This window comes from Anser brachyrhynchus (assembly GCF_964034855.1).
Source record: "Anser brachyrhynchus genome assembly, chromosome: 5".
NCBI classification, from domain to species: Eukaryota; Metazoa; Chordata; class Aves; order Anseriformes; family Anatidae; genus Anser; species Anser brachyrhynchus.
This window is the reverse complement of record NC_137699.1, coordinates 58599700-58618573: the sequence shown is the minus strand read 5'-3', so window position 1 is coordinate 58618573 and position 18874 is coordinate 58599700. Positions and strand designations below refer to the sequence as shown.

At 53.3% G+C, this 18874-nt stretch overlaps 2 protein-coding genes across 6 annotated transcripts; one reads left to right on the top strand and one right to left on the bottom strand.

The window, feature by feature from the left end:
* Nucleotides 1-1674: 1674 nt before the first annotated feature.
* AKAP5 (A-kinase anchoring protein 5) lies at nt 1675-9305 on the top strand. Its single transcript, XM_080594016.1, has 2 exons — nt 1675-1777; nt 2979-9305. The coding sequence occupies exon 2, from the start codon at nt 3610-3612 to the stop codon at nt 5356-5358; it is 1749 nt and encodes a 582-aa protein (XP_080450142.1). The 5' UTR covers nt 1675-1777; nt 2979-3609; the 3' UTR covers nt 5359-9305.
* Nucleotides 9306-12993: 3688 nt separating this feature from the next.
* On the bottom strand, nt 12994-18826 carry ZBTB25 (zinc finger and BTB domain containing 25). Of its 5 annotated transcripts, XM_080594024.1 has the most exons (5): nt 16609-16918; nt 16159-16338; nt 15275-15426; nt 14924-15168; nt 12994-14618 (listed from the first exon to the last, which is right to left on the bottom strand). In XM_080594024.1, the coding sequence occupies exons 4-5, from the start codon at nt 15022-15024 to the stop codon at nt 13481-13483; spliced, it is 1239 nt and encodes a 412-aa protein (XP_080450150.1). In that variant the 5' UTR covers nt 15025-15168; nt 15275-15426; nt 16159-16338; nt 16609-16918; the 3' UTR covers nt 12994-13480. The 5 variants fall into 5 exon arrangements, with proteins under 5 accessions (XP_080450150.1, XP_080450146.1, XP_080450147.1 ...); XM_080594020.1 differs by lacking the exon at nt 15275-15426 and having other exon boundaries at nt 14924-14992; nt 16609-18826; XM_080594021.1 differs by lacking the exon at nt 15275-15426 and having other exon boundaries at nt 14924-14992; nt 16915-18826.
* Between the last annotated feature and the right edge of the window lie 48 nt (nt 18827-18874).

Below are 18874 nucleotides of genomic sequence, written 5' to 3'. Positions count from 1 at the left end.
CTGTCCATTCCCCTAGCTGTGCTGTAATGAGACTCTTGCATCACTTCATGTAAGAAACAACACAGATTTTTTGACTAGCAGTAAGGACAAAAGGAGGAGGTGTTACTTGGCTGGCTTGCTGCACATCACTGGTGCTTTGGTGTGCACCCAGAAAGACCATCATAGCCTACAGAGGGGCTAGGTTCTTTCAAGTATGAAAGCTTACTGAGCAGATCCTCTGCCTTTGCTGCTGAACCTGTTACCTATTTCCCTTGTCTCATACCCTTCAGTGCTACCATCTTCCCCTGAAACGACAGGAATGATTGAATTCTGTGTGAGGTAGTTTCAAAGGCGATTGTTTAGAACCTGCCTCCTTCGTGCCACCCCGGAGGTAGCGCACGCATGTTAGCAATCCTCATTACCGCTGCCTGCCTCCGCCTGGAACCAGGGGAAATATCCTCACGCTGAGGGGCCTTGCTCAGCTTTAACGCAGAAGTGTATTGTAATTAGAACCCACTGCGCACCCCGTGGAGAGGAGCTGTTTCCAAATGAAGATTATTATCCTGAGTGAACGCAAGCAAACACATCTCGTAGGGGAGCTTTTAAAATGTCAATTCCTCGTGGTTACGTGATACACACTTCTGTCCTACTGGCTGAAATTTCAGCCAGAAGAACCCCTTCTACTTTTTTTTCTATGAGCACACTAGGGAAGGGGGAGGCCACGTATATTTTTCTAAGGCTAGCCTACACTGGAAGCCACTTGCAGGTTCCAAGTATGCTGCCTCGCCTGGTTTCTTATGTGCAAGCATGCTGTGAAGCAGTTAACATCCTTGAAACATTTGTGGGCGTCAGTTAGCTCCCCGTTGAGATGAATGGGGACATTCAAGCATCTCAAACTATGGTTTCATGTAGTTCTTCCACTGCACTGGGTAGTCCTTTTTCCAGAGGCCCTCCCATCAATCATAACAGCTGGAGATGCAATTTTTTAAAGTCAGATCTCAGTAGCTGTGAAGAAAAAAGGCCCATGTGAAAGAGGTACTTATCTGTCAATTTTGGGGCAAGGATTGGCCTAAATCTAGACCTCGCTGCCCTTACCACCAGCCCTAAATGTGCAGTGACCCTAACAGCAAGGGCTTGATGCCAGCAAAGGTTTCAGGTGGGACAAAAACAGCTGCCAGGAGCAAGAGTCCTTTCCTTCCTACGTTGTCAGGACGTACCTGTTCTGCAAACGCCAGCAGCCCCTTCTTCCTGGGCATGCTCTGCTCCCACCGAGCCTTTTGCTGCTCTTGGGCTCCGAGCTGGAAACCGCAGCTCAGGCGCTGGGAGGACCTTGGCCTCGGTGTAGTTTGCGGTTTGTGCATCTGCTGCTGCTGTGCGCGACCTGGGAGGGGAAGAAGGGATGCTCGGGGAGAGGGTGAGGGCTGCTGCCCTGCAAGCGTCAGGATGCTGCCTCGCCAGAAGGGAGGGATGTCTCCCCGTAAGACGAGGGCATGCTTCCCATAAGAGCCAGGGACGCCGCCTGCCAGGAGATCAGGGCGCTGCCCGGTGTGAGGAGGGATGCTGTCCCCTCTTCCCCATCCCCACGCTCCCGGGGAGGCTGCGAGGGGGCTCCCCCCGAGCACCCCCGGTACCGAGGGCGGGTCGGGGGCTGCCGGCGGCCGCTGGGGCGGGGGCCGGGGGGCGGGGGGCTGCCGGCAGCGCCCTCCCCGCCGGTCCGGGGGGCGCGGCTGCAGCGGGAGGCGGCGGCAGCGCAGCCGCGCAGGAGCCGCGCAGGAGCCGCGGCCGGGCCGCGCAGCAGGTGAGGGGCGTGAGGGCGGCCGGGGGGCGAGCACCGCGACGGGGACGGGGAGCGGGGGTCCCGGGGGGGGACCCCCCCGCTGGGGGCCGCTGCAGCCCAGAGGAGCATCCTCACGTCCCCTCCGAGGGGTTTAGGGACAGGGGGGCTGGCGGGGATGCGGCGGTGCACGGCGGTACCTGGTCCCTGCTGAAAATCCCCCACCTATATAAAAAAAAAAAAAAAAAAAAACTTCCCGGGATGAGCCGGGCTGTGCCGGGAGCACCGGGCTGCTGTCCTTCACACGTGCTTCTGGCCGCTGGATGCCTTTTCCGCTTCGGAACGAGCCGGGGAAAGGAAAAGCGGCGCGGTGGGGAAAGCCCCGGCGGGAGCCCGGAACCCGCGATGGGGTCGGCGGCGGGGCCCCGGCCCCGGCATCGCTCCGGCAGCCGCGGCCCCAGCGCCCGGACGGCGCCGCCAGGAGCGGCCGCGGGAATTGTTCCGCTACCCGCGGCGGGGCGCGAAACGCTCGTCAACAATTTCCCCAAGTAGTCGAGACAGCCTCCGAGAAGTTGGGCTGCTCGCTGTAATATGCGTTTTTACCTCCAAAAGCGTTCTGATGGCGGTTTGAGGCTTTTTTTTTTTTTTAAGGGTTACATACATTTTTCTTTTGATGAACACATGCAGTGTTAATTGAGGTTGCCATGGAAGGCATGCACGTAGTATAAATATGCTTCCTTATAGCCATGTGATTTCTCTTTTGTATTCCACCAGCCTCTTCTTGTATTCTGTGTTTTGCATATTGTCATATGGTGCATTAAAGATAAAAATATCTGCTGTCTCAGAGTGTAATTTCCCTAGCTGGAACTATGAGTGCATATGGAGCTGTGGGGGAAAGATTTAGCTAACCGTAGGAGAAGAAAATATATGCGTGCGTGTGTAATATATTTGCCATAATGTGGGCAATTAAAAAAATATAGCTGCTTCTGCCACGCAAAATAGTATTTTCTGTGGTGGAACATCACTAGGTTGGCATAATAGTGGCTTTATTTTGCCTGTGCATACCGATGCTCATTAGTGGAAAAAAATGCTGTGGTGCATCCTGAGGTAGAACTGCTTCTCCATCCCTCGTCTGCATCTCAGACTAAAATATTATGCTAAAAAATACTTTTCAATACTTTCATTTTTGCCCTGTGGTTCTTAACATTTGTTTGTTATGTTACAGATCAGAGATGGAAGCATCGGCTGCACTTCGAGGCAAAGCTCACCTAACCTGCGGCGGGAACTGAAGCAGAAAGCAGAGGCAAAGTAGCAGCTGACCTTGTCACTGGGGGGCAGAGCACCGCCGCCGTTTTACTGTTGCTTCAAGCAAGTTCCTTGTGCAATGTGAATTGCAGGTGGCTCAGCCAACGCCAGTTCTTCCCAAGTCCGTGGGGTGAATAAAAATTGTTAACTCTTGGCTTGATTTGTCATCCTTTGGGGGAATAAAAAACAGTGTCAGACTGTCTGTTACATGGTCATATTGTTAGACCACGCACAACTTGAAGTGGGTTATCCTGGAGGTGAGAGTGACTCTGGCCAGCGAAGCAAAGGAGAGCTGGTTCTTAAAGTCTGCCCAGAACTCCTTGGAGAGGCGATAAAGTGAGTAAGAAGACAAATGGGAGTTATAAAGTGGATGCAATAGCTTTATCAGAACTTCTCTCTGCACACTGCCACATCAGCTCGTTAAAAAACAACTACCATTGTTTTGAGAACAGTATGGAAAAAAAAGCCCTTTGAGCATCTCTGCAGCTCTTACGTCTGATGCATTAACCAAGAAAACCGATAATACAGCACAGACAAAGAGAGGTGCAAATATGGCGAAGGCAGCTAAGGAAATTCAAATGGAGAACCCAAAAGAACTGGAGACCCAGAGCGCAGGGACAACGTGTTCCCCGTCAGAAGAACAGGCAGAAAAACCCTCCATGCTCTGCTTCAAGAAGCGGAAGAAGTCCTGTAAGAAGGGGCTGACCTCAAAGGATGCATGCGAAGGAGCTTCTGCGGCCTCGGAGGAGAAAAGCCAATGCATCGGCACAGACCAAGGGGAGGCAAAAGTTTCTGCTCAACCACGATCCTCCAGGGGAGCCTGGGCAGCTATAAAAAGTCTCACAAGACCTCGAAGAAGGCAAAAATCCTCTTCACGGAAGAAGGTGCCCTCTGATTCCCAGGTGCAGCTGGAGATAGATGCCGAGGAGGGCTGCAAACAAGGTTTCCCAAGGAAAAAGGCAAGCTCAGGTGTGAAGATGCCCTGCGTACGGTTCTCAAGAGGCAAGAAAAAGCGTAGCCCCTCTGAGGTAGTGGAGGAGTCAGAGGGCAGTGTCCAGGCAAACGAAGAGATGGGCATTTCGAATAAAGCCATTGAGGAGCCAGAGGAGCTGGCGCCGGCAGAGGAGCCAAGCAGAGCTGAACCTTCCAGCCCACTCCCTGCGGAGAAGGACCAGGAGGACAAGGGTACGGTAGAAGAAGGGGCTGATGCTGGTAGGAAGAGTGAGCCCTTGGCAGAGTCCAGGCCTGACCTGGATGAACACGCAGAGCACACCACTCAGTCCCAAATCACCAGTTCAGAGGCAGCTGAAGAACACGCAGAGCACACCACTCAGTCAGAAATCACCAGTTCAGTGGCAGTTGATGAACACGCAGAGCACACCACGCAGTCCCAAATCACCAGTTCAGAGGCAGCTGAAGAACACGCAGAGCACACCACTCAGTTGGAAATCACCAGTTCAGAGGCAGCTGATGAACAGGCAGAACACACCACTCAGTTGGAAATCACCAGTTCAGAGGCAGCTGAAGAACACGCAGAACACACCACTCAGTTGGAAATCACCAGTTCAGAGGCAGTCGATGAACATGCAGAACACACCACTCAGTCAGAAATCACCAGTTCAGTGGCAGTTGATGAACCCGTCCAGGAACAGCTGCCTGAGGGGAGTCCGCAGCAAACTGCAGTGCACGTGGAAGAGAGGGAAGTCCCTGCCGAAGCACCGGTTTCCACAGAGCAGCCCAACAGCACCCCTGAAATCACTGAGGTGCAGGAAATAGCTAATATCTGCAAAGAGCTGCCTGAAGGGGATGAATCAGAGAGGAACACAAATCTTCCCGAGGAGTGCAAAGCTGAAGAGATCGTAATGGATTTCAGTCAGTCAGCATTTAAAGATGAGGCAGCGAGCGTGCAGAGCAGCTCCAGCCACCAGGAGAAACCCGAAGTCAACATGGGCACCTGCGTCGGCATCGTCATCACCGTCACCGAAGCCGTGGACTCTGACAACGACGACTCTGACCAGGACTATGAGCCGACCCTGGTTTTGCACCACAATAAGCAAAAAGGGAATAAAAAATCAAGTGGGAGCTTTGATTTTGGTCAAAAAGAGGGCCCTGAGGCTGGCAGCAGTGCTCTGGCAGAGGAGAAAGGCCTGGGTGACCAGGGGCACAGGACTTCGGATCAGTACGAGTTGCTCCTCATAGAAACAGCGTCTTCCCTCGTGAAGGCGGCCATCCAGTCATCAATAGAGCAGCTGGTCAACGAGATGGCTCTGGAACAGAACAAACACAACAGTTTCCTGTGATGGTGGTGACGCCTCCAATACAGGAGTAGGGGGAGCGTTTTCAAGCTGCTGTGGCCTGAGGGGGAGAGCAAGGAGGGCTCCCGGGGCCATGGTGTAGTTAGCTCTGCATGCCCGTGAAGTTGTGTGTATATGTGTGTGTGTGAAACGGGTCCTGGGACATGTGGCAGGCCCTGCTGTGCACAGCGCGTCCCCTGGGCCTGGGGCTTCAGGCAGCACGACTGCGCATAGCTGCAGGAAAATTAAGGCGTTACAGAGTTTTCGTTTATTGGCATCTTTACGTTGAGGCTACGTTTCTGCCTCCATCCATTCCGTATTTCCCCGCTGTTAGTGGTGTAGGTACGTTTAGGGAAAGGTCTGAGGGGCAGCGAGCACCTTCCTGCCCTGGGTTCAGTTGGGTGCATGGGGCTCAGTGGGATCACAGGAGGGAGACGGGACTGCGATGTGCAATGAAGGTATCAATGCTGAGCAGGCTGGGGCTGGTGTTCAGCGTTGCACGCAGGCACTCCTGCGCGCAGGGGTTAGAAACTGCGGTCACGTCAGATGAAACCATGTGGCTGCAGCGAGCGGCGCTTCTTGTCCCTCCTGATCCCCTGCCAGAAGCAGCCTGTGCACAGCCAGGCATGGCACAGCACACTGTCAGCTCCCCTTGCTGACCCCAGGCTGTGTGAATGCCGAGAACAATGCCAGTGCTTGGTTTGCCGGGGGCTGCTCCTGCACTGCCAGGAGCAGCACGCAGGATTGCCCGTGGCCAGTCTGGAGCATGCCTGCCGCAGGGAGCCCCTCACCTTTGCCTTTCTTTGTCTGTCATGGTGAAGCTGTCCGTGGATGTAGCGTACTTCTGATATGTGGCATGTAATATAAATAGCAGTGAGCTGCATGCGACTCTTGCCTCGGTGTTGAAATAGCTCGGCAGCAGTGATGCGCTGCAGGTGGTGAAATCGCTCTAAGTCAGGAGCAGATTTGGTCAGGCTGCTGGCGGCGTCCCTGTGTGCGGGCAGCAGTCTGTCCCTTCTCCTGGCTGCAAATCCCTCCTGACCTGACTGCAGCGAACCTGGCATCGTGCCCCTCTTGTTCCCCCGGGCTCCCTGCTGGCTCCGTGGTGGTGAAACGCCGGAGCAACCCCACCAAAGTCCTCAGGGAAAACCCAGACACCAGGGCCTGGGGACACTGCCATGAAATGCCCAAAGAGGCCAGGTGCTGTCCAAAAATACAAGCTGCTCCGCTACGAGAGGGCTTGCTTGCAGCGTGTGTGCACACGCGTGGTGCGTGTGGGCATGCGTCACCTCTCACTGCCAGCCCTCAGAAAGAAAGGGGCCTTTTGATAATTCTGGAGTGCAGCTGTGTGGTTGTGATTTACGTACGGCTGCGTGAACGTTCGCCTGTTCTGCTGAGAAAATTCTCCTGCCTGTTTCTCAGCCTGTACAGAAATAGCAGCCTCCCCTGGCGATTGCTCATTGACCACAGTGGGAACACGGAGGTTTCTCTCCCCGGTGCAGTATCTGGGTTCCTGTTAAAACACAAGGGCTGACAACCTTCCTGGTACCCGGTGCACAACCACGTTTTAAACTTCGATAAAGGATCTCCGTCGTTATTAGAGGACTGCTAGCAGTGAGTGCCACAACTTGTTTCTGCACAAGTACAACAGGAAAAATCAGAGGGTGTTTAAAAAAAAAGTGTCGTCTTTTTCTGTGAATTTATTTAATAATCTATCGATAATTCAGTGTGTACAATATTAATGGCTTTGTACTTCATACCAAGCCTTTCAGGCATTTTGCCATAACTTTGAAAGGGGCTGTTTTAGGGTGGCACATACCTCTGGAACTGCCGCAGTGCCCGCAGGAGCCGTGCCCATGATGGAGGCCGCGCGGGGCCCTGCTAGGCCCGGAACGGGCAGCGCCTGGCGAAGGGCAGCGGCAGCCCCGTAATGTGCTGCGGAGGGGGAAGCCTGGGCTCTCATCAAGAAATGCAAAAGATGTACATATAACAGGCAGTTGCTTCATTAAATTTGAGTGTACCTCTTGTTTTCTGGCCTTGTGATTGACTGGGCAGCTGTGGAGAGATTTGTACGTGAGGAGATGAACCCACCTGATGGCACCTGGTTGTGTCCAGCCTTTTCAGGTGGCCGTACGGTGAGCAGAGAGAGATCGCAATGCTGTTAACAGACTTGAAATGTTTTGAGGCTTGCTCTTTTTTATAAGGCTTCCTTTTGGTTGTTGGTCAGTCGCTTCCACTCACAGATTCGTCAGAGCATCTGCGGGCTGAGGAGAGCCCAGCCCTGCAGAGCGTGGCTCAGGACATCTATTGTCGATGTAGCACGAAGGGCTTTGTCTCTCGAGGCTGCTGGCTTCAGGATTCCTGCTGGCAGGCCTCGGGTCCGCGATCTCCCGGCCGGCGGCTCCGCGCTGACGGGAGGCGGAGAGGAGAGCAGCAACCGCCGTGTCCCAGACCTTTCTGCTACCATCGGGGGGGTCCCACACCCTAATTGTTTTTATTTTTTTTGCGTAACATCTTTCATGCAAGGACTCCAGGCACTTTATACAATATAAGAAAATTGGGAAAAAAAAATACATTTTTAATAGTGTTATTTGCAGAACAAAATATACACTTCTAACAGCCACTAATGACTTAATTAAGACTCTTCACTCCTTCATTATGATTAGAGAATTGGACATTAATAAAACATAAGGACTTTATTCTTTTGGAGAATAAATTTTTGGAGAAGCATGTGACTGCCTGGCTGCGCGAGAGCACCGACGGGCAGGTTGGGTTTAGGACTGTTTTCTTCACGGGCAGCTGCAAGAAACGGGAATGGTGCGTAACCTTGGTCTCCTACAGACCAGTTCAGGCTGCTCCTGGGCCACCTGCCCTCTCATCCAGGAGTTCGTTGCTCTGCTGCACCTCTTGGTTACAGAAGTGTTGCTTTGTAGCAGCATCGTAATGAATTAATTTGTTCTGCTCACCCCACAGTCTGCGCCGCTGCTTTTTTTCCCAGATGTTTCCAGTGCTCCTCTTGGCAGGGACTATCCAGCTTTCTATTCAACAAGTCCCCTCTCCGTGCTTTGCCATGTCACTTTAAGTATTTTCATTTCCCACAGCTTTTTTTTTTTTTTTTTTTTTTAGTTATTAGCAGCAAAGAAGAGAGTGTTTAAATAGTGTAACTCGTGCCCAGGATCACTTCCAGAGGGATAAAAAGCTTTTCTGTTATGTCAACACCGAGCCCAGCAGAAAACAAGTGTATTTGCTGAAACATTCCTTGTGAAAATGGCTGGTCGACAATGATGGCTCAAACAAATATTGCATTTTCTTTCCTGCCCTGCGGCACCCGAAGAGCGTTGAGATGCTCAGGCTGCTGAGGGCCAGACCTCCAGCTGCTGGAGGTTGCTGCTGCCACACAGACTTCAATCGACCAAATCTACAGCAAGCAGGAAGCCAGCATTTGAATTTAAGATGCTTTCCCTGAAAAATAAATGATGGATATTTTCATGCGTGCTTATGTATAAACTGAAAATCTGAGAGAGATTTCACACATGCATAGAAGAAATTGGGAAAAGTTGTGAAATACATGGAACCCTTTCAGTTCTGTGCTGGGGAGTGATGGATGGAAGTGGGACCCTGCTGGTGGACTCACGTGTTAGCGGTAGCAAAGCTGTAATGCTGCTTGTCTTATAGATACAGGGCTTCAACCTCTGTAATTCAAAATAATGAAATGCTCCAAGAGAACAGATTGATTTAAACAATTTGCTTTAATATCATTTTACATCTGCAGTTTTATTTCCCAGAGAAATGGTTCTTGTTAGCTCTTGTTGGGTGGTATTAAAGTAATGAAATATTTTAATTTGCAGCCAGATAAAAATCTTTACATTAAATGTGTTTTTGTTTAACTAATCAGAGGATGTTATTGCTTATATGGTTATTTAAGGAACAATATAGATTAGCATTTTCAGGAGCCACCACTTGCATGTTTCTTTCTTTTTGCAGCACGCTGCGAAGAGTGAAATTCTTTGCTAAACGTTGGGATTTTTTAGAGTACATTTAGCTGAAAAGTGGCTTTCAGCAAAAAATGCCCCAAACCAGGGGTTGTTTTATCACGTAAGAGAGAAGTGATAAACATGCTGGATATAAAAGAGGGGAGAAGATGTTAAGAAAGCACACTTTGCGATCCAAATTGGGTGGGATGAAGGCTGCGGGGCTGGGGGGGCATGGACCAGCAGCCCCGGCAGCCGGGCTGGGGGGCGGCTGCTCGGCTTCCCCAGGGTGTTTCATCTCAGGTGAAATTCAGGAGGCAAGGTGCTGAGCTTTGCTGCGCCTGGGTTTTGAGGGCTGAGGTGCCTGGTTTGGAATATTCAGTGGGAGCATTTCCTCTATTAGGCTGCTTTTGAAGTTGTGTCATTACTTTTTCTTAATGAAACATGCAAATCCAGTACGCGCTGTGATTGCGTTTCAGGGAATTCAGCCCTGACACAGCTCCAACTGTAAATACCTCACCGGCATGTAATTCAGGGCAGGTCCATCCTCCCCTTTTCTCACCAGTCAGAATAGATTTTCCTAGTGCTGGACTGCTGGGACGCCCACGTAGAGCGCTCCTTTTTGGCATACCCAGACAGGAGCAGGAAAGAAAAGCCTGTCTGCTTTTTATCCAGCAGCAAAGCTGAAGATGAGTGCAGCAGTGTGTCACTACCTGCTGCTGGTAGATTCCCGGGGGGGCTGTGACAAGCCCGGGATAAACCTCCCTCCTTGGCCACTGGTAGCGAATGGTCCAGGCCTGCTTCTCCTTCATGGGAAGGCTGAAATGGAAGATGACCTTGAATTGCCGCCCCCAACGAGTTGATGGTTTGGGGTGTTGGTTTTTTTTGTTGTTGTTGTTTTGTTTTTTAATTATTATTCTGCCTGGAATCAAGGAGCCGGGAGAGGCCACCTGCCCGCCAGCACCATCACCTGGGCAGCTGGCACCGCTCCCTGCCAGCCTCCCAGAAATTCAGGGTGGAAGAGGGAGAAGGCGACATTTGCGTGTGGGCTCTGGCAGGGGAAAAATATTTCCGAGTGCCCACCTGGGAACTGTGTGGCATGCATTGGGTGGTAAGCCCTAAGCTAGAGGTGGCATCACCCTGGGTTTTCTTTTGCCTATGCCCATGGGCATTGACCAGCCAATGGCAGATGTCCGAAAGGAATTACCAGGATCATTATTCTGCATACTGGGACAAAACTTTCTTGTTTTCATGGAAAAAAAAAAAAAAAAGAATAGTTTTCAAGCCCAGCTGCACGTCAGGCAGATTTTTCGAGCATGCTCCTGCCTCACGTTAAGTAATCCGAGTGCCTTCTACATGCAGGGCTAAAACTTCTTGCTGTATCCAGGAGCAGCTGCTGTCCTTGCTTAGAAAATATAACTGCCTTCTAAAATTATTTCCTATTCACAAGGCTGAGAGCGAATGATGCTTGCGAGGGGTGGTTCCAGTTAGCATAGCTCTGCGTTGACAAGGCTTCTGTCTCAGGCTTCTTCTACCGCTTTAATTATAACAGCGCTTTAACACTTTCAGAAGAAAAATGCTGAAAATACATTTCTTGTATTGCAAATGATGAAAAAAAATGCCTCTCCCAGATGTTTGATGACACAGATGCTTGGCACCACAAAGATGAGCCACAATACACTAAAAAGGAGTGAACTGGTGAAAAAAAGTCGCTTACACTCCTAGGTTTTCAAAGACTTGCACCCCACGGTGCTGGTCACAATATGTTTCGGCTGTTGGCATTATTTGCAGATCAGGATCACCCCTAGGACCTGCACCCTAGGACCTGTATGTGCCTGTGGCAGCCTGCAGGTACCTGCCTGAACCTGACTTCTGCCCGCGGTCACCGCTGTCGTTACAGCTCCCTTTTAATGGCCAAAAAGCGAACAAACCCATTTCCTGCTGTCCTCAATAGCGAGTCCTTTGTTTACTGTCCTTTGCTTGAAACATGCCTGCCATATGTTTATGTCTCGTTGATCTCGGAGGGGTTTGCAGAGGCACCAGGGGCCATTTCACTGCCAATACGAATGAGTTCAGGCACTTGAGGCACGCAGCTAAGTTAGCGAGGTGCCCATCTCCCCCTGAAGAGTCTGAAAGCTGCCACTTTTAGTTCTTTTCTGCAGCTTTTACTTCTTCCCTGCAGCTCTGTCCCTACCCAGCTGACCCCCCCGGGTGATGCTACGGGGGCTTAAATCAAGTATGGGAAGACTACTGAAGCAAGCAACACTCAACGGTGTCACACACAAAGGTGGGCTGTTATAAAATACCATTTTTTTAGCCGTCCTGCAGAAAGGGAAGCTGGGGGAGCCCCAGGGGAGCCCGAGGCCCCAGCTGCACGCCGCCTGCGGCCCCGCTGATGTGCCAGGGGCTTGGCAGGAGCTGGCAGCCCCGCGAGTCAGGCTGCGTTTGTCTGCCAGCCGTAAAAAAAGGCTTTTGAAGCCCAGCTCCACAGCTTGGGTGCAGTCACACGAGAGCAGCCGGAGCAGCTCTAAAGGGCACGCACAGCGAGCGGAGCGCTCGCCTACCAGGCAAGCACATAGCGAACGGCAACCTGCGTTGCCTGACATCGTCCGTGCAGGCTCAGAGGCTGTTTGGTTTTTCCCTTTGTCTTAAAACACAAGCTGGCAACCCTCAGTGGCCGCTCTGTCCCCTGCAGCGTGCAGCTCCCCGCCCGGCAGAGGCAGCGGCCGCCCGCACAAAGAGCTTGGCTGGGCTTTTAGTTTGGCTGTGGTTTAATTGCACATCTTGCTCCGGGACTGTTTCAAAGACCACAGCTCAAGGGGCCTGGCTACAAAGAGATGAGGACCTGGTGTTTTGACAGCGAGCTGTTCTCACCATTGTTCAGATGCCCCTCTCCTAAGACAATGACTCAAGTCCCCAGGGGCTGGCAGGACGCCCCCAGCACACTGCTGCTCCCCCAAGCTGGATAATGGGATTACTGGGCAGGGAGGGAGCCTCAGCCCTTCGCTGCAGAAGAAATCTGTGTCACAAGAGCGCCGTGTGTCTGGCTGGGACCCTCTGCTCACGAGCCTGCTCTTGAGGGATGGATGAGATGGAGCCCGTCTGGCAGGAGGCATGGGTACCTCGGGTGGAAAACTACATAAGGGTGAAACGTCAATCCAAGAGGAACACGTTCAATTTTAAATCCCTCTTTGATGAGTTTACTTTTCAGAAATCAAGTCATGATAAATGAAAGGTAAAGAGAGTCCATTTTACCATTTTAAGGTGGCTCCAGAAGCGGAGAAGAAATAGCACATCATTTACTTGCTCCTAGCAAAACGTTGTGCACTATTTAATCCCCTGACTCAGGTCAGGATGTGGTCCCTAGAGAAGCTCAGTGAGGAGCGGACACTTCCTTGCAGCTTTCATCCCTCGGTGCAGAGAAGACAGCCCAATACTGGGAGGCAACCCTAGAGGGGCATCCACACGTCTCCGTTCATGCACTAGCCCTTGACAAAGGGGGAGCAGGAAAGAGGAAAAATGCATGCAAAGCCCTTGAGCTCATGTCTCGAAGTAAATGTAAACGATTCTACTGACGAGGACTCTGGGGCTGGTTGAATACAAGGTTGCCAGCCCTGCAGCAACACCACAACCAATTCCCTTGGAAAAGATCAGTCTTAGGGCTCCCACATGTATTTATATAGAGATTTATTAACTGCAATTATACAGCACAAACTTCAGGATTTATCTCCTTGAGATATTTATTTAAATTAAAAACAAACTATTTGGGAAAGAGCAATATATATGTCCCTCTACACTTCCCTCAACTAGCTTCAGAAGAGCAATTCTAGGGGATACAAATATCTCTTGATGCCACTCAGTGTATTAGGGGATGTATAAACCTCACGCCCACAATAAGAACTGGAGTAAAGCACAGCAAGAATAAATTCACATTTATCAAAATGTAACCGAGTTACATGGAGGCTTCCAAGAAGGACTTAGATTTGAATTACCTTGAGTTTAAAAGTTAGAGAAGTAAAAAAGTACACACACAGGCCAAACACAGTTCTTCACTAGCTCAGTGGTGACGGGAACGATGGCTGAAGACAGTTCTAGAGAGCAGCCACCCACTGCACTGAAAATGCCCACATATCCAGCGCCTGAAGGGGGAGGAAGGACTACTCTACCAGGATCGTATCCACGCTTTCTTGGATAAGATCAGACTCCAATATACATTCGTCCAGGTGGTCTTGAGATAAACTGGGGCTCTTCCCCACGCTCTCACTGTCACCGTAAGGTCGAAACCTGGGGGTGGCGGGGCTCTCCAGCCGCTGGCAGCGGCCGTACTTGGGCTGCTTCCCTCTGTGTGTGTACATGTGTTCCAGCAACTGGCTCTTCCGGAAAAACGCGCGGCCACAGATGGTGCAACTGATTTTTCTCTTTCTCGAGAAAGAGAAATTGCAGTTCAGCTCCACCGGCTCGTGGTCCTTGGAGATGAGAGAGAGCTGGCCGATCTGCAGCGGCTCGAGGTCGCCGCAGCTCGGGTGCTCCAGCTGATGCTCGTCCTCTTTGAGGAGGAAGGCCCCAAGGCGGTGACCCTCCCCGGCTTCCCTGCTCTCCGCCAGAGGCTGCACCTCGCCGAGGTCGCTGCTCTCCAGGATGGAGGCCGGCACGCCGAAGGGCAGCGAGCCCGAGACGTGGGTGTGCAGGTGCTCCCGCAGCCCCCCCCGGGAGTCGAAGCGCTCCCCGCAGTAGTGACACAAGTGCACCCTGAGGTTGGCCTTGGCAAAGATGGGGCTGGCCACGTCCGGAGAAGGAGGGGTGCAGCTCTGGGACACCACGGGCTCCGAGTCACACTTCTCCTGCTTTACGGAGACGGAGAGCTTTGGCAGCTCTTCTGCCGGCTTGACCAGAGCAGCCGGCTGCGCGGCGGGGCGAGCAACCTGCTGGTCGAGGGAGCTGTCGTCGAGCCCGATGGCGAGGGAGAGCTGCAGCTGCGGGTGATCGCCCTGGGCAGAAGACCTGCTGCCCGGCTTGGCCAGCGTCTCCTTCGCTCCCAGACGTTCCTTGGCTGTTTTGTGGGCAGTTGAGATCTGGATCCCGTACAGGTTTGAAGACTGCACGGCTTCTGAGGGGAACACCTGGTTCATCTCGATGGCAATATGGGAGAGGTGGTCTGCGTGGAGAAACCGAATGCCCTCCTCCAGCCGGCTCTGGTTGACAGTCTGCTTTGGCCCCTTCCCAGTGTACATGATATGCAGCAAGTAACTGAAAATGTCAGGCTGGATGTCTGCAGGCTGAATCTTTATGCATTCACTGAAACAAGACAGATGATTAAGTACATACTCGGCTCCCAATTACAGCCCTGATCCATTATCTGCCCATTCATTTGCACCGCCGTTTGCTTTTAGAGCGTGGGCACTGCTGCCTGGCTCCAGAATCAGGGCGAGCAGCACTCCTTGCCAAGACCTGTGGAAGCGCATATGCCTTGTCTGTAGAGCAGAGTGCCTGAGCATATATTTACCTGTGGGACTGTAACGACTGCGTGCACAAGTGCAGCGAGGAGCTAGCCTCCATCTACCCCCTTGCTCGCATGCACAGCCAGCTGTGAGGGCGCGTACCTGCAGCGGTGCTGTGCGAGCTGCGCCTCGCCCGTGTGCGCCGCTCCAACGACAGGAGGCACAGAGCGTCTGTGTGTTAAAGTAATAAATTCAGCTGCCATCACTGCGTAATCTTTATGAGCTTTGCACTTAAGTGTCAGCAAACAACGTCTATCACCCAGGAAGTTCGTTCATCTCACGCCCAGCCGAAGGGCTGCGTGCAGGTGGATGATGATTGCCTGGTGAAGGTGCTGGAGGCCACGACCCTCACCAGCACAGGCAGGAAGGGGAACAGAGAAAGGATTAATCAGTTACAAGCAGCAAACTCCAGCTCTGAGGTGAGATTAGAACTCAGCACCGACGTCGTTATACCTGCAGAACCACTTAGGACCCGGCCAGGTGAAACATCTGAGCAGCAGCTTGAAATAAGTGGGTGATCGCAGTCCCAGCCCTTATCTGCACGAGTCTGAGGCGCAGACCTGTGATAAGGCTACGGCTCCCTGATTGCTTCAAGCTCGCGGATCCTGCCAAAAGGGACAGTCCCACCCAGCAAGCCGGGCCGGAAAAGCCATCTAGCCAAATGTGTTTTGCTCTCTTTGCTGGGGTAACTCCTGAGGCCACACCAACGCTGGTGCCAGGGAGGCTGCGTGGGAACGCGTGGCCAGAGCGCGGGCAGGGCTGCGCCTCCCTCCCGGCCCGCGGCGGCTATGAAAGCGCAGGATGAGTGCTCAGCCTCGCGGCGGTGCCTGCGGCACGGACACCTGCTGAGCGGGACCCGAAACTGGGCTTTGCTGGTCTCTCTGGAAAGGCATGAAGCCTCCGCGCTCCAGCGAGCACGCGGAGGAGCAGCGTCCTGTCACTGGGCTTATTCTGCAGCCAACTGCAGCGTCTGGCTCCAGGCAGCCGAATGGCCATCACACGCAAAGTCTGGACCCACCGGAGCCGGGCAAGGGGACTGCACAAAGGCCAATGTAAAGTGACAGATGCGTCACCACAAGGCGATGGGTGTCCCTGCAACGCCAGCCTGCGAGGTGTCACTGCGTGAGGACCAGGGCACCCACGCATTTAATCCTTCTGCTCACACAAATTTCTCATTTTTGAGATGCAGGGCCTGAATGTCGGCATACGCTGGATAACAAGGGTGGTTTTATGGGCTGCACGACACCTTTAGAAAGGGGAAAAAGCCGAAAAAGTCGAGCAGAGAGGTGAAAGGGTAGGAGTGGTTAAAGGGTAGGGAGAGATGTGCACATCCTTACCTTGTCTGATGGATAAATATCATCTTAAAATAGTTTGAAAAAGCAGCTAGCACCGCTCTGTGGGCTTTGAAGTAAACATCTCCAATGGCAACTGTGCAGTCGCACAGGAAGCCAAACTCCCGCTGCATGTTCAGCTGCTGGAGGAGGAGGACGCTGTGGCCGCTCGTGTCCATGGCGTGTCTGCGGGGAAGAGCACAAGGCGTTCATCTCTGCAAGAAACCTCTGGGCTCCCGCAGGCTCGGCCGCGGGTCTCTCAGCGCCGAAACGATGCTGAACACGGGGGCAGAGCTCTGGGGAGCCCCGTCCTTTCCCACCGACACCCCAAATCCCACGTCCCGGAGCTGACCCAACTCTCCCCGGCTTTGCCACGCTGCTGCCACGAGCACGGCGGCTTCTCCCACGGGGACAGCGTGCAGGTGCCCGCTTCGCCCCCCCCCCCCCAGCACACACCTTCGGCTGGGCACGACCGGTGCCATTCAGGAGCCGGCTACACCCGCGGCCCGGAGCGGAGGAGAGGGGCCCGGCAGCGCGCACACAGAGGGAGCCCTGTGCCGCCCAACAAAGCCCTCATTGTGCAGCGCCGCGCCGACGGCCCCTGTGCAAACAAACGCTGATATTCCCTATTGTTTCCCCCGAAAATCACACCCGGGGGAGGGGGGGGAGGAGGAGGAGGGGAGGACGAGGAGGAGCAGGAGGATGAGGAGGTGGCAGCGCTTGCTGGGCAGCCTCCCCCCCCCCCCCCGCGCAACCTCTTACCCGCGGAAGCGCAGCCCCGGCTCTGCGCGGCTCCGCCCGCTCCCTGCGCGGCGGATGGGGTGGGCGCTGCTCCCCCCCGTGCTTCCTGCCCCCGAGCCGGGCCGGGCAGAGCCGAGCCGAGCCGGGCCAACCCGGGACGGGCCGCCCCCGCCTCGCTGCGGCGGCTCCGGGTGGAAAAAATGACCGCGGGGGCTGCGCGGTTGTTGCGCGGCCCGGAGCTGAGCGCAACAGCAACCACGCAGCCCCAGCCTCGAGCTGTGCCCTTGGCTGAAAAGTTCCCTGAGCCATCAGCCCGTGCTTGGCTTCTTGTGGTGAAAGAAAAGGGCCCGCCGTTCCCTCGTACAGCAGCCGGGGCGAGGTGTGACGGAGCTGCGCTCCTGCTGCCTCCCGTGCAGCAACACCCGCTTTTCTTCCCCAACCCCCCCCCAAAAAAAAGCTGGCAGAAAGTGGTTGGCGGTTTCGGGCCCCGCTCTCGTGTTGTTTAACATATTTATCAAGCCATGTGCAGAGCCAGTGGCTATTTGCAGACGGCATGCTATTTATTTAAATGATTAATAATTTACGTGTTATCTAGGTTGACTCCGGCCCAAAGAGGGCTTTGAAGAGCTCTGGAGAAGCTGGAGCCAAAATGATGGGAGCGACGATGGGAAACGGAAGCTGGTGTTCGGCTGTAACATCCCGGGGCCCTGTGGGTATGAGGCGACACAGCCCGTGCTGCTGGGTTGGGATGTGAAGCAGGCCGTGATCGCAGCTGTCTCCATGGTCGTGTGCGCTCGCTGTTCCTCCGTGGCCAGAAAATAATAGTAAAAAAATACATCGGGAAGGCAAATGTCGTGGGAGGTCGCTGAGAGCCTGGGGATGGAGTGAAAAACAGGGTGACATGTGCCAAGTGTCAGCCAGAGGTGGCAGAGGTTCCTGGAGTGACTCGTGTGGGGAGGGCTGGGGCGCAGCAGCGCTGCATGGGTGCCTTTTGTGTTGCCCTGTGCAAGGAGCTGCAAGGAAAAAGACTGGTCAACTATGGAAAAAACAAACAAACAAAGAAAAACTTTTCAGTGTGATTTGAAAAACATGACAGGGTTGGCTTATGGAGGCCATTTGGCCTATGAGGCAGGAAAAAGGCCGACTGAGGTGTGCGGGTTCGCCCTTAGCACCGCTCCGGGCATCACCCCCTGGAGCCAGGCTGCAATGTGGCGAGGAGAGAAATGAGGGCATCTTTGGGACCCATTTTGAAAGCTCCGCTTTTATTCAGCTGTGGTTAGAAAATCCCCAAACGTGCGTGGGGGAAGGGGCGGTGTCCCATGTGGAAATCAGGACTCTATTAACTTGGTTTGTCCCATTGTAAGATGCCTTGGGGAAACTTTGGGGTCATTGGAGCAGGGATCAATGCCGATACACGTAAACATTGTAGGGGGCTATTTTGGTGCATTCTTTCTGTTGTTTCTTTTGTAGCTTTTGCCATTTTCAAACCTGCAATCACATCTTTTAACTTGGCTACCACTCGGTTTTTCCCTTCGGCTTGTCTAGAGCTAGAAGGGATCTTGGATACTTGCATTTGACAGAAAACTGATGGCGTCTCTAGAAAACATGTCCAAACGAAGGAGCTCTGCAAATTAACGCTTATGATGCATGCAGGGAACAACCGATGTCAGTTTAGAGGTGGAAAAGTCAAGTGGCAGGCCCGGGAGAAAAGCCTGACCTGGCAGATGTTTCCTAGCAGCCCTGTGGCAGGTAGCAGAGCGGCCGCCCGCAGCTTTGGGAAATCCCATTTGCTCACCCGGGACAGCTCAAGTGGAGCTGGAGAGGTTCAGGGAGAGTGATGGGAGGAGGGCCTGGGAAAACTCGGGGAGAGAGAGAAGAAGAAAAAAAAAGTGCTCTGCTCGGGATCTGTGATTAAACGTGGTAGCGGCTGCCAGCTCCTGTGCTCTCTGCATCAGTGCATAAAGTGGGGCGGCAGGGATAT

Coding starts and splice junctions, on each gene's coding strand:
- AKAP5 (XM_080594016.1), top strand. CDS start 3,610: ATGGCGAAGGCAGCTAAGGAAATTCAAATGGAGAACCCAAAAGAACTG.
- ZBTB25 (XM_080594020.1), bottom strand. CDS start 16,634: ATGGCACCGGTCGTGCCCAGCCGAAG. Junction 16,339..16,608: donor CCGGTCGTGCCCAGCCGAAG/GTGTGTGCTGGG, acceptor TCTTCCCCGCAG/ACACGCCATGGACACGAGCG. Junction 14,993..16,158: donor ATATTTATCCATCAGACAAG/GTAAGGATGTGC, acceptor TTTAACACACAG/ACGCTCTGTGCCTCCTGTCG.